The sequence below is a fragment of the Haliotis asinina genome, chromosome 16 (assembly GCF_037392515.1).
Source record: "Haliotis asinina isolate JCU_RB_2024 chromosome 16, JCU_Hal_asi_v2, whole genome shotgun sequence".
In the NCBI taxonomy this organism is placed as follows: domain Eukaryota; kingdom Metazoa; phylum Mollusca; class Gastropoda; order Lepetellida; family Haliotidae; genus Haliotis; species Haliotis asinina.
Genome location: NC_090295.1, coordinates 23,430,540 through 23,447,646, shown reverse-complemented (window position 1 = coordinate 23,447,646; position 17,107 = coordinate 23,430,540). Strand labels below are relative to the sequence as shown.

General features: G+C 40.2%; 1 protein-coding gene across 1 annotated transcript; it reads right to left on the bottom strand.

Moving 5' to 3' along the window:
- Nucleotides 1-1,020: 1,020 nt before the first annotated feature.
- LOC137267996 (flavin-containing monooxygenase 5-like) lies at nt 1,021-16,937 on the bottom strand. Its single transcript, XM_067802460.1, has 7 exons — nt 16,842-16,937; nt 10,834-10,954; nt 9,867-10,325; nt 8,128-8,183; nt 6,193-6,592; nt 4,937-5,178; nt 1,021-2,041 (listed from the first exon to the last, which is right to left on the bottom strand). Exons 2-7 carry the CDS (start codon nt 10,949-10,951, stop codon nt 1,706-1,708), a joined length of 1,611 nt encoding a protein of 536 aa, XP_067658561.1. The 5' UTR covers nt 10,952-10,954; nt 16,842-16,937; the 3' UTR covers nt 1,021-1,705.
- Nucleotides 16,938-17,107: the final 170 nt, after the last annotated feature.

Below are 17,107 nucleotides of genomic sequence, written 5' to 3'. Positions count from 1 at the left end.
AATATTTCAGCTATATCGCGGCGGTCTCTAAATAATCGAGTCTGGACCAGACAATCCAGTGATCTGCGCAATTGGGAACCGATGACATGTGTCAACCAAGTCAGCGAGCCTGAATACCCGATCTCGTTTAGCCTCTTACGGCAAGCACAGTCGTCTTTTATGGCAAGCACGGTGGGTAATGAAAATCCCGTTATGATCGTGTGACCAATAGACCAATAATGTAATATGTTATTCTTTCAGGATTAAAAGGTTGTATTGTCTTTGAAGATTTAGACATATAATCCGTTTGGCTCAAAGGAGGACCGATGAATTACAATGTAACTCGAAAGGTAATAAACATAACATACTTTTATTCTTAAAATAAAAACAAAATGTGCAAGAAACTATCATTAAAATATTGACACATTTCACTATTTGCTAAGAGGGAGGAGTTCAGAGAAAGGGACAGCCATGGCGCCAGGTTAGCGAGAAAGAATGGAGACAGCACAGGTTAATGAATAAATGACTTTCTCTGCACTTGTGCACATGCTTCTCTAACATTTGGCCGTGTCACTATTTTTATTTCAGTTTGTTGAACAACTTTTTTATTATTATGACAGAAATTCTGCAAAAACCTCACAGAGTTATATTATAATATTTTGATCATGATCAGCGTTTCACTGAGTATGTTATGCTTATTAGTTTTCGAGTTAAAATGCAATTCATCGGTCCGCTTTTGAGCCAAACAGACTATAGTTTACAGTCACTTAAGACATTGAAAAACTCGAAATTTTAACTTCTGAGTTGAAGAGTATGCATGTATTTCCATTTCTTACAAATTTGATGTCAGGAATAAACATAACGGGGTACCGGGTAGGGTACGGTAATAGGGGGTGGGGTACCCGTCCAAGGACTAGTACGTATGTCGGGATACAGAGCTAGTATCTACATGATCTTTCTGTGTGATGCGATGATCTTGGAGATGTGAATGACAATGATGAATATACTCTTTTTTATGAATGTATTTAATAAACACAAAAATACCCACAGAGTGGCAGATTTATTTATCGTTCAATGTGTGTTGGTAATATCATGAAAGACAAACTACATGTGCATCATCTTGCAATGTAAGGCAACACTGTTCATGGTGCAAATAGACCCATGCTGTAGCTCACCTATGTTAGGATTACCATAGAAACATATCCATCAGGATTATCGTGGAGACATATCCATCAGGATTATCATGGAACCATATCCATCGTGATTATCACAGAAACATATCCCTGGGGATTATTATGGAACATATCTGTCATGACTATGATGCAACATACCCATCAGGATTAATATGGAAACATACTCTTCAGTATAACACATATACATTATATTATTTGTTTGTATCATAAAGCAGTGGCAACATTTCGATGGCGATTATCACAGAAACATACCTTTCAGGACTTTCATAGAAACAATCAAAGATACTAAGCAGGGTTCTATTGCCATGCCATAAATTGAATAAATAAACCTCCACCTCTTGTGGTTTGGGCAAAGTCTTTCTCAAAGCAGATAACGACAACAAGAAACAGAGAAGAATATTCCAAAACAATTTGCCTTAATTAAGGCACAGATCGACGCCAGCAGCAGTTGTTCAGTTTGCTCCGGATCATGGATAACATGGTACAAACAGAGTTACCATAAACGGTTCGGAACAAACAGATCTCAATCTACATCACTGCAGAAGTTTCCACTGGTATGAGCCGATCATCAGAGCCCCTGCAACCGCAGCACCAGTCAAAGCTAAATGCTGTGTAAGAAACGACCTTGGGGTAACATCTGGTTTCAGTTTCATGACAGGTTTGGGTATGTAGCCATGTTCCAAAGCATTGTAGATCGCCTTCTCAGCTCCACACCATGCGTGAGGGCCCCACAGTCGGTAGTAATAGGGGAAGGCGGGGCCATAGTAGTACTGATAGGCCAGTCGGGGTCCGGCCTTGATCAGGTCCCACCACGATGGGGCCACGCCCAGTTCCGCTGCCATTTCGTCTCGGATTTTCAGATTTGGGACCTGTTGATAACATGCAGAGTGGTATTGTTATATTAACCAAAACAACATACATGGTGTCCTTTTTGCAGATACATCTGTTGCCAGACTAAGAGATTGTATCATCCCTGGTTCAAGAAAAATGATGATTTAAACATTATTTCATTTCCCGAAAGATATGTAATAAATAAAATTACAAAAAGGAAAGAAGGATCAGCAAAGAGACTCCATCAGCATATGTAAATGATTTTTCTAAACATAATTTTATAAAGAAAGAGTTTATGGAAATAAGGAATTCTATAATTTCAGACTATGTACAGCATATTCTACCACAATTTACGGAAAACGGTTGGTATCATTTAAGAAATCTAAACTGAGTATCTATGATAGTGGCGCTTTTTGACTAAGGAACAATATCCTGTCCGAGCATAGAGTTTTTCGTGACTTATGCCTCTCACTCCACCTGAAATAGTCTTAAAGGCATCTGAATGTAGCTTCTCTGTCTGGGGAGCCTGTTCCTTGGTACAGTTAACCCAGATGGTATCGCAGTAGTCGAACATAAGCAAAATACGTAGTTTCAAGCGATATTCTGTTGAGCCTGTATTTCAAACTTCTCAGAGAGTTTATTAGTGGACTTGCTTTAGCTAATATATAATGAAACTGTTTACAAACTTTAGAAATCGCAGCAGCATTATTAAGTGTTAGTTGATGTTTCGGATTTGCATTAGTCTTAATGGAGAATAACACAACCTCTGTCTTTTCAGGATTGAAATTGGCTTACCACTTGCAAGCTCAGTGTAAAATACGTTCAAGGTCATTATGACGCAATGTCTGACTCTATAACGTATCTTCAGTTACTAACTATAAGGAAGTATCATCAGTGAACAGTTTAACGCTACTTACTTTTCCAACTGTTGATCGTTTATATAGACGAGAAACAATAGTGTCCCCCAAGACAAAGCCTAGAGGAACACGGGCTAATACAGATTTGGGTCTTGATTTGTGACCGTTAATGACAACTGACGGAAGTAATTTTTAAACCAAAGAAATAGTTTTCCAGTTATTCCTATGGATTCAAGTTTTGATACCATCTCTGCGTGCGAAACACGATCGAAGGAATTGCTGATATCACAAAACACAGCTCGCGACTTCTTTGAAGAAAAGAAGAAAAATGATTACTTAAATCTTGTTCAAGATATCTGAACAATGAAACTGATATGCTGTCCCATATGTTATATCTGGGATTAGGATTTCTCAGAAAAATACAGACACCAAATCGCCAGCACACAAAGTCAACGATCTAACCCATACAGCCATGGCTGTATGAAAGTGTAATCCAAAATGGAACATGCTATGTTTGATCATTGGGAATGGAATGGGGTAGCCTACTGGTTAAAGCGTTTTCTTATCACGCAGAATATCTGGGTTCGATGTCCAACATGGGTACAAAATGTGAAGCCGATTCTGGTGTTCCCCGTCGTGATATTGCTGAACTTATTTTCATAATATGTCCCGCAGTATAGTGTATGTCTGCATCGAATGTCAACACTGTATGTCCCTATAAATCGTATTACATATATATGCCTGCCACCCCTCCTTAGATTCATTTGATTGTCTGCTTTCGGAGTGTCACCTGATTGTCTGGTTTGGGTCCATCCATTCTTTTCAAGAACAGTGGCAATCTAAACGTCCCATGTTCGACAGAAAAAAACAACAACTGCGAAATGCAAACTGGTCCGCGAAAAATGAAACCTTCCATTATATAGAATATTTACCGAGTGTTATTAACACTTGATTGTCTGCTTTTGGAGTATCACCTGGTTGTCTGGTTTGGGCCAATCACATGATTGTCTGGTTTGTTTACAGGCGACACACACATGACAGGTGCACTGCTGCGTGACATCAGGTCACAAAAATGGTATAGCGGTGGTACCAGCATGGAAAGAACAAGTTATCCCCCTCTCTCTGACATTTCGTGTCATCAGTGATTTTCAGTAATCCCTTCGTGTACGTTTTACTCTATGAATTATTTTTCAGTCATTTGGAGAGAAAGCCTTAGAGATTACATACTCAAAAATAGTTAGGGATATATGCAAATTCTGAAATTTGGAATAATGACCTATTTATTCATTGAAACAGTGATAAAATAACAATCATAAAAATACCACTATCCCTAACCTATTTTGTCCCGTATAGTTGAATGAGTGGGTGGGAGAGCGAGTATGGTTTCATATCACTTTTTGACAATGCCACGGCATGTGGGGAACTGAACCCGGGTTTACGACGCGGTGAGCAGTGCTGTAACCACCGTCCCTGAGAGTTACAACATTGTCCCCGACATGAAACAATACAAAATCGTAAAACATGACTTTTTATTTCTAAAATAAATTCCCAACCTTAAGTGATTACCTTGTAGAATGGTATTGTAGAATAAATATGCAAGCATAGGGGATTGTCTTATATTGAAGCATAAATTCCCAAGCATAAAGGATTGCCTTCTATTGCAGAACAAACACCCAAGCATAAGCAGGGCTTGATTTAAGACATGTTAGTCTACTTGCACCATGTATACCGTAAGATATAAACCTAGTTGCACCAGGCAAATCCCAGAAGCACTGCTTTTATTGCAACGTGTAATGAAAAAACATTAACATGCTTTTAAACTATTTTGATGTTTTATTCAGATGTTTACCCACTCAAAAACTGACTAGCACCTGGAGCAAATTAGAATAATAACCAGGTGGCACTTAGTAATTTTGGTTGCACCAGTGCATGTAACAAAGCACTAAATCGATCCCTGATAAGTGATTTGTAGAATACCACCCAAGGATAAGTCATTACCTTGTATTGTAGCTTCAATTCCCAAGGATAAGTGATTAGCTTGTATTGCAGCATAAATTCCCAAGGATTAGTGATTACCTTGTATTTGTAGCGTCCATACTTCTTCATAACGAACTTGTTCCACCTGTCTACGTCCGCCATCATTATTTCACGTGGAGGCAGTGTGCATCTCCCGGAGAAAACCCTGGCTGCCCATCTCACTTGCATCTCAGTCACCGCAATGACTGTGGACCCGGACTCAAAACACCCAATCAGGGCAAGGGTGTTGTGGGTCAAGGTCAAGGGGAAGGTCATCTTGTACCGGTATTGCTTGTCTGTCCCTTTAGAAGGCATAGAATAGTTGTGACACAGGCAAAGTGTAGAGCAAATTGGGCTGTGCTACAGAAAGTCTTTCTACATAGGAGCGAAATATACTGTTAAAATCAAAATAAAATCTTGCCATAATTAAAGGTTAACATCCATTTCCTCACACTGTTATTCTCTCAGATTTCAAGCCTCACATTTAATAATTACTCATGTACTCAATTAAAATATTTAAGCAGCAGATATGCCATGTCAAATCGTTTTTTCCCCTCCATTATCCCTGCTGGCGTCCGATTAAACTGAGAAAAGGAACAAGAATAAGCAGAAATGAAAAAGAAGTGCCATCTTGCCGAAATGTACCATTTAACTGTTTGAATTTTTTTTTCATATCTTCCGTCATTATTGTTAGAATATTCGTAACATTTATTTCACAAAAAGAGAAATACTTTTAAAATATTTTTCAATCCGAAGAGAGGGAAGTACACTGCCAGCCTTTGCTTACTTCACTCGCATATAGGAAGACTGTTTATGTTCCTTATAGCTGTGCTACCATATCTGCACTAGTTTGTTTGCGGTTGATATTGCAAGTTCAGTTTGACTTTCGTCTTCTGTTGAGAAACTTGTCATGTAGAGTTGTGTCGCTTTGTGTCCCAAAAGATTGGCCTGGTTATCGTTCTTGGTGTGTCAGTACCATGCTAGTTTTCACCAAAGTGGAATCGTTTGAGGTGTAATCTAAATGGTGAAGACCTTCCCATCTCAAGCAGGAAAAGCCTTAATGGCCTTTAAATACTTCAAACCAGATTCGCTCAATGAAACAAAATTCAATGTAATATCCGTTTTGTTATTTTGCAGGATGGGTGGAGCGGTAGCCTAGTGGTTACATCGTTTGCCCATCATGCAAACTTGACTTGGGTTTGATTTTACATGGGTACAATGTGTGAAGCAAATTGCTGGTGACCATCGCCATGATATTCCTGGAATATTGCTAAAAGCTGGCGTAAAACCACACTCACTCACTCTTTCGGACCCACCTACGCCACCTCCCTTTGCCTCGTCCGACAGAAACCGCAATCCAGGCAAGTATCCGGTTGCAAACAAGATGGCGTCCAGGTCCTTCAGAACCGTGCCATCTTCAAACTCAGCCTCATGTTCCCCAATACGGTTCAGTTGGCCAACGATCTTCACGCGGCCACAGACTATTTGTATATGCAAGAAATCGTTGATAATCAATGAAGTTGACTTCATGGAATTAGTAAGGTTGATCCCTGTCGCATCGTGTTTTATCCGGGAATTGGCTGTGTCGCGAACCATGTTGACAAAATTGTTCTTTTTTCTTAAGAATGCCCTGCGCTGTGTGGCGTAGCTCCAAGGAATCCCTCCTTCCAACAACCGGGGCACAATGAAGGTTCCTTTCCCCACGGTCATATACACCTGGAACATACAAGAAGAAGCAATAATTTAATGGATACGTGTAATTCAATGCATTGAGTGAAACATGGAGGCTGATTGGTGGTGTGTGGTTCTGTGCATATATCCCCGGTCGCAAGTGAGTAGGCGACATTAAGCGCCTAGATTTGTTGATGGGCTACCGTGTTGACTCGTGAGAATTTCAAAGACTACATTCCTGCACCCCAACAAAGCACAATGTGATACATGTGGTCTCACCTTAAGCAAACGAATTAGTTCAGTTTGTTTCCTCTGTTCACCCTGCAGAAAATGGGTACTCTTTGGGATAAATCATCTAGCATCTTAGGTTGTCAGGGATATAATAATCAGCGTGTGATTGTACACTTTCAGCATGCTTAGGCATAGATATATTCGTAGTACAACTATGCTATTATTATTAGGTTTTACCGATTAAAGATAATATGCAGAGGAGAGGGATCAGGTGATCCTGGCACAGTCTGGTAAGGCTCATCATCAGCACAGTGCCTTGGCCCCTCTAGAAGCAGCCCAAACAGCGAATGGGACAGGAAACGCTGCCTAGTCGAACCCACCAAGGACTAATAATGTAGACAATATGTAGACTCCCCAACACTACAGCCTTCTGTATTATCCGGATTGTCAGAATGGTTATGCCCCTGGTGGAGAACCCAAGCACTCTCCTGATCTGCGCCAACCTAAGGGCACCGAGAACAATGGGGAGTCTCACGACAGTTTTCTTAGAATGCAAGTGAGACATTCCAAAGGCAAGGTCCGCACACTTTGCATATTTTTCCTGAATCTTGCCAATCACGTTGTTGTCAAAAGGGACAGAAAATTGTATACTCCCCAGGGAGGTGAGATTGATAATACGATTGAGACTGACATCCAATGATGGAGGCGCCTTAGGCAAGCACTAGATACATGGATATGTGCGCTATATACATATCCTGTAATAATAATAATAATTTAAAAAAATCAATATAACAAATTCATTGACTTCATAAAAAAAGAACAAGATTAGGTTTGTTAGCAGGAATTCGTCTGAGGCTGTGTAGAGGAGTGTAAAGGCATAATTTTTTCCATGACACCTTGGACATGTTCAGGGTTGTACCATGGATGGACCTCGGTGTCACAGCCACAGGCAAGGCGAATATTATGATTATTATCACTGATAAACTATTATCGTCAGGCAGAATAAGTGTAGAGGTTAATAGTGAGATTTTTTGCTGTTAACAATACATATTCACACCAACCTAGGTTGCCTGATTAAGACCTCATGAGGATCAAAACTGGTCATAAGCATCTCAAGCTTGTAAAATGCGACTAACAGGTGGTCAGAATCACTGACTTGGTTGTCACATAATCGAATCCCAATTGCATAGATCAGTAGCCATAATGTTGGTCACTGAATTGTCTGGTCTAGATTTGACTGTTTACATACCTCAGGCATATAGCTGAAATATAGCACAGTGCGGTGTTAAACAAATAAGCAAACAAACAAACATCCAGTCATATTCCAGTGACCTCATACTTTAGTTCACCTGTTTTGCTACATGAGAAACCACCACTGCCAGATCCCCTGCTGAATTTCCAGTACCTGAAACAAAAGATATACAATGTTCCACCCTAGATATAATTATTTCCATTGTTTTCTTCGAAAGCAATGTGGGTAATCGAACCCGGTAGTCAGCATGACGAACGAACGCTTTAACCATTAGCCTAGCCCACCACCACTTTATGTGTCACGTTCAGTCAGGTAATGTTGTACTAATGTCTGGTGTTGAGTGAGCGAGTTTAGTTTTAGTGACGGTCTGTAAATAATCGCATCTGGACCAGACAATCCAGTGATGAACAACATGAGCATCGATCTCAGGCCCCCCTAAGTAATTGAAGGAATTACAGCAAATTTGAAGGAATTGCATCTCAAATGTAAACAAACGCAGCCCACTCGCGAAACAATTGCAGCGATATCGGTAGTTTAGCGGTAATAACAGAAATACATCGGCCCTATCGGAAGCAATGTCGGTAATACTGGAAACACGATCGGCCACCTTCGGAGATTTTTCGGTCGCGAGCGGAAACTCACGCAGCAAAACATGGCGTCGTTGGAAGAAGCACCCGTCTCGGTGAGATTTGTTTTTAGTTTCTACTATTGCATTTTTATACTTATCCATCTTTGACCACCCGTGTTGAATGCGTTTAGGTATGAGGTGTTGTCGGGGCAATAGCTTATGTTTCTAGGAAAAGATAGTCACTCTAGGAGAGCGTCACAAGTCATGCCCCTGTAGTTTGTTTACATCTGAACATCGAAGTCGTGTCGATGATTACGAACGTGCGCCAGATATAACATCATTTTTTTTGTAAAATGTGTTTAAATTTGTCAAGTGCACTTCGTAGCAAGAAAAATTATGGCTCATAAACTTCTTCATGGCGCACGTTCATGATGTTCGTAATCATCGGCACGACTTCGATGTTCAGATGTAAACAATCTCCAGGGGCATGACTTGTGACACTCTTCTGCAGTGACAATCTTTTCCTAAAAACATATGCTATTGTCCCGACAACACCTCATACCTAAACGCATTCAACACGGGTGGTCAAAGATGGATAAGTATGAAAATGTAATAGTAGGAACTAAAAACAAATCTCACCGAGACGGGTGCTTCTTCCAACGACGCCATGTTTTGCTGCGTGAGTTTCCGCTCGCGACCGAAAAATCTCCGAAGATGGCCGATCGTGTTTCCAGTATTACCGACATTGCTTCCGATATGGCCGATGTGTTTCTGTTATTACCGCTAAACTACCGATATCGCTGCAATTGTTTCGCGAGTGGGCTGCGTTTGTTTACATTTGAGATGCAATTCCTTCAAATTTGCTGTAATTCCTTCAATTACTTAGGGGGGCCTGGATCTGCGCAATTGGGAAGCGATGACATGTGTCAACCAAGTCAGGAAGCCTGACCACCCGATCCCGTTAGTCGCCTGTTACGACAAGCATACTCGCCTTTTATGACAAGCATGGGCTGAAGGCCTATTGTACCCCGGAACCTTCACGGGTCCTGTCTGGTGGTAGTCATGCCACGGACCTGCGCTCGATTCCCCACCTGTATCACGTGTAAAGCCTATTTTTGTGTCCTCAAACGTTATATTGCAAGAATATTGCGACAAAAACATCACTCTTTCACTCTACGAATACAGGCTGCGTACGAGAACCCAAAGCTAGACTCCGGCTGTTTTTGAAGATATTCAAACGCATGCATGACAGACCTAGCACTACTTACCCACTACCAAAACTCTTTTGTTGGCATACTTCGATCCATCCTTGAAGGTCTTTGAATGTTCCGTTAATCCCTTAAAGCTTTCCAATCCACTGATAATGGGAAATTTTGCGTCAGAGCAATACCCCGAACAAACAAACACAAAATCATAGACATGCTCATGGACGACGCCAGAGGCATCGGCTGTCTCAACCTCCCATCTCCCAGAGTCCTCGTAGTCATCAGATTTCTGGATGTTCCGGATTTTAGTGTTAAAATGGATGTACTTCCGGAGGTGAAACTTGTCGCAGTAACGGTGGAGATACTCGTGCACATAGGGCCGTGTCGGGTACGGCGGAACGTCATTGCCGTAGGGGAAGTCGCTGTAGCAAAACATGTCTTTGGGTGTGTTAGTCGTTAAGTTGTCAAATGCCATGGCTCCCTGTCCTTCCTGAAATTCCCCAGAGTGGCACCAAAACCCACCTTCAAAACAAAACTAATTATTAAAACTGAAAAGTCGCGAACAAGATCAAGAGAAGCTGAAAAATAATGGAGATTAACACAGATCATTGAATAGCAGTACATGCGTGCACGTGTGCGTGCGCGCTTGTGTGTGTAGTATGTATGCTTCCTCCAGTTTCCTCCCAAATGTTTCCCCATTTTATGCGTTGTTGGACTTCTTTAAAATGAATTATCTTTTAATATCTGTTTCAATTCGATTGCCGTCCTTTAAGAAAACATAAATTTTTGAGCAAATATTGTTCTTCAGCAATTTAATTTGCATGATTATATTGCATTTGCTAACCAATGATTGATAAATGATGTTTTTTAAAAAGGAATATTCTGTCAGTTTTTATCAGGTTTGTTCCAGTTGTAAATACATTGCGTTACTGACGATAGCTAGTTACAGGTATCTGGGAAATTGAAGTAAGGAGATACATGTACTTCTGATCATTACCAGCAAACAGAAATTGATATACCAGTTTCCTACCGACATCATCAAACTGCTCCATGCACACTGGTTCCAAACCCTCTTCCAAACAGGATTTAATGGCCGCTAAACCTGAGATCCCGGCTCCAATAATCGCTGCTTGTTTCTTTGGCTCCATTTCCTTCCAAATGATTTTTAAAACCGTCAAACAATTCTTTGAACATTCAATAAAAATTTCAGATCAAGTCTCATAATACGAAAGTATGAATATTTATGATATTATCATGCACATTAGTAATATAATGTCACCGTGTCACACACAGACAGTCTATATCACTCAGAGTCTCCCGAAAAAAATGCCTTTGCACAAAATTCCTAAATATTTATACAACCCATGGATGAATGCGTCATAAAGCACTGTCATAAATATACGTGTAAGTAAATAATTTTAAGCGTGAAAAATGTTAATGTGATTTCTGATTGCTGGACCGAACCCAGCCGTGAGAGCGATAGGTTTGGATAATGGAAATCGGAACTGTGATAACAAGGTGTTGGTGTTTTAGTGATAACATCTTGAAAGTATGTCGAGTGGTTATCTGTCCTGAGTGAGTGAATGAGTGAGCAGGTTGGCGGGTGAGAGGGAGTGAGCAGAATAGTGGGCGAGAGTGGATGAGTGGACAGGTTAGTGGGTGAGAGTAAGTGAGCAGGTTAGCGGGTAAAAGTGAGTGAGTGAGTGAGCAGGATAGTGAGTGAGTGTGAGTGAGCGGGTGAGAGAGCAAGTTAGTGGGTGTGAGTGAGTGAGCAGGTTAGTGGGTGAGAGTGAGTGAGTGAGCATGTTAGTGGGTGAGAGTGAGCATGTTAGTGGGTGAGAGTGAGTGAGTGAGCTGGTTAGTGGGTGAGAGTGAGTGAGTGAGCAGGTTAGTGGGTGAGAGTGAGTGAGTGAGTAGGTTAGTGAGTGAGTGTGTGCGCGAGTGAGCAGGTTCATGGATGAAAGTAAGTGAGTGCGCGGGTTAGTGAGTGAGAGTGAGTGAGTGAGCAGGTTAGTGGGTGAGAGTGAGTGAGCGAGTGAGCAGGTTCGTAGGTGAAAGTGAGTGCGCAGGTTAGTGGGTGAGAGTGGGTGAGCAGGTTAGCGAGTGAGAGAGTGAGTGAGAATGTTAGCGAGTGAAAGTGAGTGAGGGAGTAGGGTGGGCAGGCTGATGGATGAGATTGAGTTGAGAGGGGGAGTTAGTGAGTGGATAAGGTGTAGGCGGTGGGAGATGGGACGTTTTAGTTTGTCAGCATCAGCATCTTCAAACAAACATTGCTAAACACTGCACACTTCTATACATGTGCTGGAACTTATCTTCAGCAACTCAGGCTTATCATCATTCATTTGTGAATCTAATGATATTGACGAGGGGCATATATCTTCTGCTGATAAAAATCAACATGCATGATAACAAAAGCCAACATGCAAAAACCTTCATTTTATCACCACGCCCCAGTGAATTAAAGATAACATTTATTTACACCTGCATAAATTCTCTGAAAATACATAAATGCATCTTCATAAATATTTTACAAAAAGTATGGTAAACTGCCATAAGCCAAAACAATATTGCTTGTTTGCTCTTACATTATAGGGAATCTGTTTTGGATTTGTGGTTTGCTGCCGATATTGCAGAACTATCATCAGTAAACGATGGTTCGTCCTCCATGTGTTTTCACAAAATTCACAAAAACATTTGTTAGTGATCTGGGAGATTCCAGTGGTAATATATCGCCTCACTGACGTAGAAGGAAACGTTATGACTTCTCTACCAAACAGAATGCAAATTAAATTAACAAGGAATACCTAGTGAATCCGATGCCTACCGAAATATGATCCTATTGTGTATTTGGTCCAAATTAATATCCTAGAGAACCCGTGGCCATGGGGCTATGTATAAGATATACAATGGATTTAATACACAACAGAATCTATGAATATTATAAAATAGGACTGTGATCTCGTGTTGCATCGAAAACATTTGTCAGCATAATGTAAATCATCAACAGAGATGCAGGGGTGTCCAATAACCGACAAAAGTATAAAAAGTATTATCAGAGTAAGTGAGTGACTTTGATGGGAAATCGACCCATATTTTCGGCTTGATGGGTGAACGCTTTAACCACTAGGCTACGCTGCGGCACAAAAGCATGGTTGCGATATACATATCTATAATGCACGTGATGTAATATACATAAGCAATCAGGTGTTTGAACAAAAACACATAGTTCACCATACATTAAGGCAATGAGGGGTGATTAACTTTCCACAGTAACCAATATCAGTCAAGATTTGTAGCAGTGTATTGTGATCAACATTATCAAAAGGTTTTGAAAATTCTACAAATAGACAATAAAACCTTCTTTTCATTTTACTAGCACAGTTTTTGGATAGTTGCCTGTAACGAAAATATATGATGGACTGTGGAATAGTTGGGTATAACTCCAGCTTGAGAGTCATCAATGATGTTGTTAACAGCACACTATCTCTGTCTATCTCTAGTCTAACATTTAAAGATTCAATCCGAGCATGTTACATACAATTATAGATGAGAGTGAGTATGGATTGTGTCACCTTTAGCAAAATTCCATGAGGCCAAACTTCAACCACGAGGCTACCAGTGTTGGTTAAATCGGAACTGGAATTGGTGAAAATCTCGTAACTGATGACGGGTTCATTACTACCAACCAATCATTGGTTGGCGTTGTTTCTCAAATTTTCCTGTTTGTCTGTTGATGCACAAAAACGAATTAGGACGAAACATGTAGTTTGGGGTTTTTTTTTTAGCAAATTGCATAAATTGCATTTGCAAATTTCCCATCTTGGAAGAAGGACATGAATTTCATGTACCAGTCATGACTTAGGACGAGCTTCTAGTGCTTATGAAGTGTCAGGTGAATGGCACAGACTAAACCAGCCTTGTGAAAAACACTCAGTCTGTTAATTAAAGCAAGTCTTCCAATATTGTTTATGTTCGATCAGAGAAAACATGATCAATCGCTTGGTCATTTAGTCATTGCAACCGATCTTCAATTATTTCAATTATTCGGACCACCCCTACCCCACCGCCCCTCTCGATGTGAGATATACTGCAATAAATGTTGACACCAATCATATGACCACACTGAAGATGAGAACAAATGATTTCCTATTTATCTTGAAAGATACCACTCTCAAACATACGTGTATATATCATAATATATTATAGATAAAACCTGAGTAATTTGTTTTTCTGCAGACTTGAAATATTCAGCAACAATGCCACCAGGTCCAAGGGGTCTATTGTTCCCATGCTGTTTAACGTGGCGTATTACTTACAGTGCTGACATAGGAGTATTTAATGTCAGTACATTATTATCTGGAATATGGTACAAATTGTTATCAAGTGCAACATCCTGTCTGAAGAGAAGGTATGAGAAATGGTATGTCTACTGTTCAGCTTTAATTACTTGAAACATTACTTTAGCTGGTTAATTGTCCTCAAGCAGATCCAGAACATTTTGGGTTGTCCCATGAAACTAAAAGGTTTCTCTACTGTCTTCAAGAGCTGTTAAGGCTGTATATTTGTCGTGTTTAATTGATTCCAAAATTGCTTCTATTCACCCAGCAGAATATGGGTACCCAGAGAGATAAGTCAACTAATAACTTTGCTAAGTGCTCTGGCAATCCCTGGTCCAGGTTGGGCAGGGTTTCTGTAACACCTCCATCCCACCTGTATTCCACTTTCCTTTCCCATATTACAGCCATAGTCCTTTGCGTATTGTTTACGTCAAACAAAACTGGGACTAGGTGTCTTTTTATACTCCTTTACTTTGTACAAAAATCATTATTTCCAAATGTTCACTATCTATTACAGGAAATAAAAATACTTGACTTACTTGAAGGCCAGTGTTACAATATTTGCAAGTGTTGCAACATCTCTCGTTATTTTGCATTAATAAATACATTTTCAAAAGGGACATCAATAAGTAAATTAAGCTGTTCCCAGGTTGCCTTGCATGGTGTAAGTCTGGGAACCAGCCTATACGTACAAGTAAATCTACTGCGTAAGACCACTTTCTTAGCATTTTATTAAGATTGGAAGATGCCTGAAGACTGGAACATCCGTACATAAAAGATGTGAAATTGTGGACTTTCATTGTCAACCTTTTCTTACGTCACGTACATCACTGATCAGCAGGTTTGTAGTTGTTGTTTTTTTTATAGCTAATATGGTTACCATGAAGTTCATAATATACTTGGATATTATGAAACTACATATTTATACTTTTGGACACGAGACTTTGAATACAAATACGCTTCTTAATAACATTCTTGTTTTATACAAATCAAAATAAGTACATTGTATGACAAAAAGGATACCTTGGAGTTCATGTTAGAGATATCACATATAAATGGTTGATATGAAACAAGTCCAAATCTTTCCCATATGAACTGATTTTCCCCCTCATGTATACACAGTGCCTGTATCTGGGGCAATGTTCGAAATAAGTAATCAGTAACGTCAATAGTCAGTTCTGAAGTTTCAGCTTTGGACCCGAGTGATTCACCACCGGTTGAAATATTAAGTAATCAGTAACGTCAATGGTCAGTTCTGAAGTTCCAGCTCTGGACCCGAGTGATTTACCACCGGTTGAAAGCAAAAGCAGGATGCTAAGAAGGGGGCACGAGCCCCAGGAATCTCGGGAAGTCGGAGATGGAGAGCAGATAGATTTACATGCATATGAGGTAGGGGTGGCGAGGATGGTGAGACCCAAACACCTCAAGATTCTGACTATGACAGCCGTTTCCATGAAAAAGGATTCATTCGAACAAGAGTGTAGGATTCAAACCCGGTTAGCATGAGGCCAGCATGCTAAACACTACACCACTGTGCCCCACAATTAGTCTAAAAAAATGTATGTACGTGAAGCTGAACAACGTGAACACTTGGGTCTTATATTTACAAAAGAAGCTAATAGAGCTCTTCAAACGAGCATCATTGTAGATAGAGTTACTCCTATGATAAATTTTGGCTCGAGACGTTTGGCATTTTTAGATCACTTCAAATTATGTTTCAGTCTTTCAGATTACCGCTATTTGATTATTATTGTCACGTGTGTGATAATTGTACCGTTGCTGAGAATACCGATTTAGAAAAAAACTACAACTAGATACTTTAAGGACAACTGTCGGTTCAACAAGAGGTAGTCTTAATATATTATATGCAAAAACCTATTTCATACCACTTGTTGACAGATGACAACAAAAATGAACACTTTTCCATAAGATGATAAGCGTTAAAGCACCAGGTTATTTTTTCAGTAATTCGAGTGAATTGAGAAATTTACTAAATAAACAACACGAAAAGTTCCTTTTATATAGTAATAGGGTAGGATCTATACCACTATATGTATTTCTGACGCAGTTCCTAGGCGTGATAGTCCCATGTGCTTTTTAAAAAATTAATCATATTGAAAACACACAATTGTTGAATAGAATCTGGAAACTGAATCAACTGTCACTTTTGCATAGATCTCAATATGACAATGTTAAGAAGAAGATTGCTGCCAGGGGTGTTGGGTATCCCTTTGGTTTAAGCGTTCTCTAGTCACACCGAATTCCCGAGTTCGATTCCCCACACGGGTATTACAATATATGAAGCCCATTTCTGGTGTCCCCCGCCGTGGTATTGCTGGAATATTAGTAAGAGCGGCGTAGAACCTCACTCACTCAAAGCGTCAGGATGTTTGTCGGATATATTCCATCAATATAACGTCGGAAGACACCTGATTGACTTTACACACTGTACCCATGACGGTGTGACGAGCGAACGCTTTAACCACTAGGCTACCCCACCAACCCATCGTATGGTCCGTCTCACTCACTATTGTGTGAATGACTAGTTCACGATAAAACACATGGCCCCTGTTGTGACTGAATCCGTGTGCATGAATCGTCAATCCTTTGATTGCAGATGTATGTTGTGAGAAAAGATATTAATGGAATTCCGGAAAGCTTATTAAAAACCGACATGGATGAAAGTATCCGTGACACTGACCTTAGACTATTTGTTTTGTACAGACGAAATCATCAGCCGAGAGTGACACCGTCATCTGTTTTGCACATGGCTTTTAACATAACGCACGTGCCCCGCGTGGAACGGAAACAGTGTTAGGTTTAATGTGCTAAAGCGAACTTATGAATAGATATATTCCTGCGTGCTCACTTGCTTTCTTTTCATATGTGAGTATTCGTAATAAATATTTGTGTGCCAGTAACAAAATCGATTGTTTGTCAAAATGCGACGTAAAATGTGACGAGAGC

Excerpts from the sequence above, each read along its gene's own strand:
- LOC137267996 (XM_067802460.1), bottom strand. The coding sequence starts at position 10,951 with ATGGAGCCAAAGAAACAAGCAGCGATTATTGGAGCCGGGATCTCAGGT. Across the intron at positions 10,326-10,833 it reads GGAGCAGTTTGATGATGTCG|GTGGGTTTTGGTGCCACTCT; the intron begins GTAGGAAACTGG and ends TTTGTTTTGAAG. Across the intron at positions 2,042-4,936 it reads ATGGACGCTACAAATACAAG|GTCCCAAATCTGAAAATCCG; the intron begins GTAATCACTAAT and ends TGTTATCAACAG.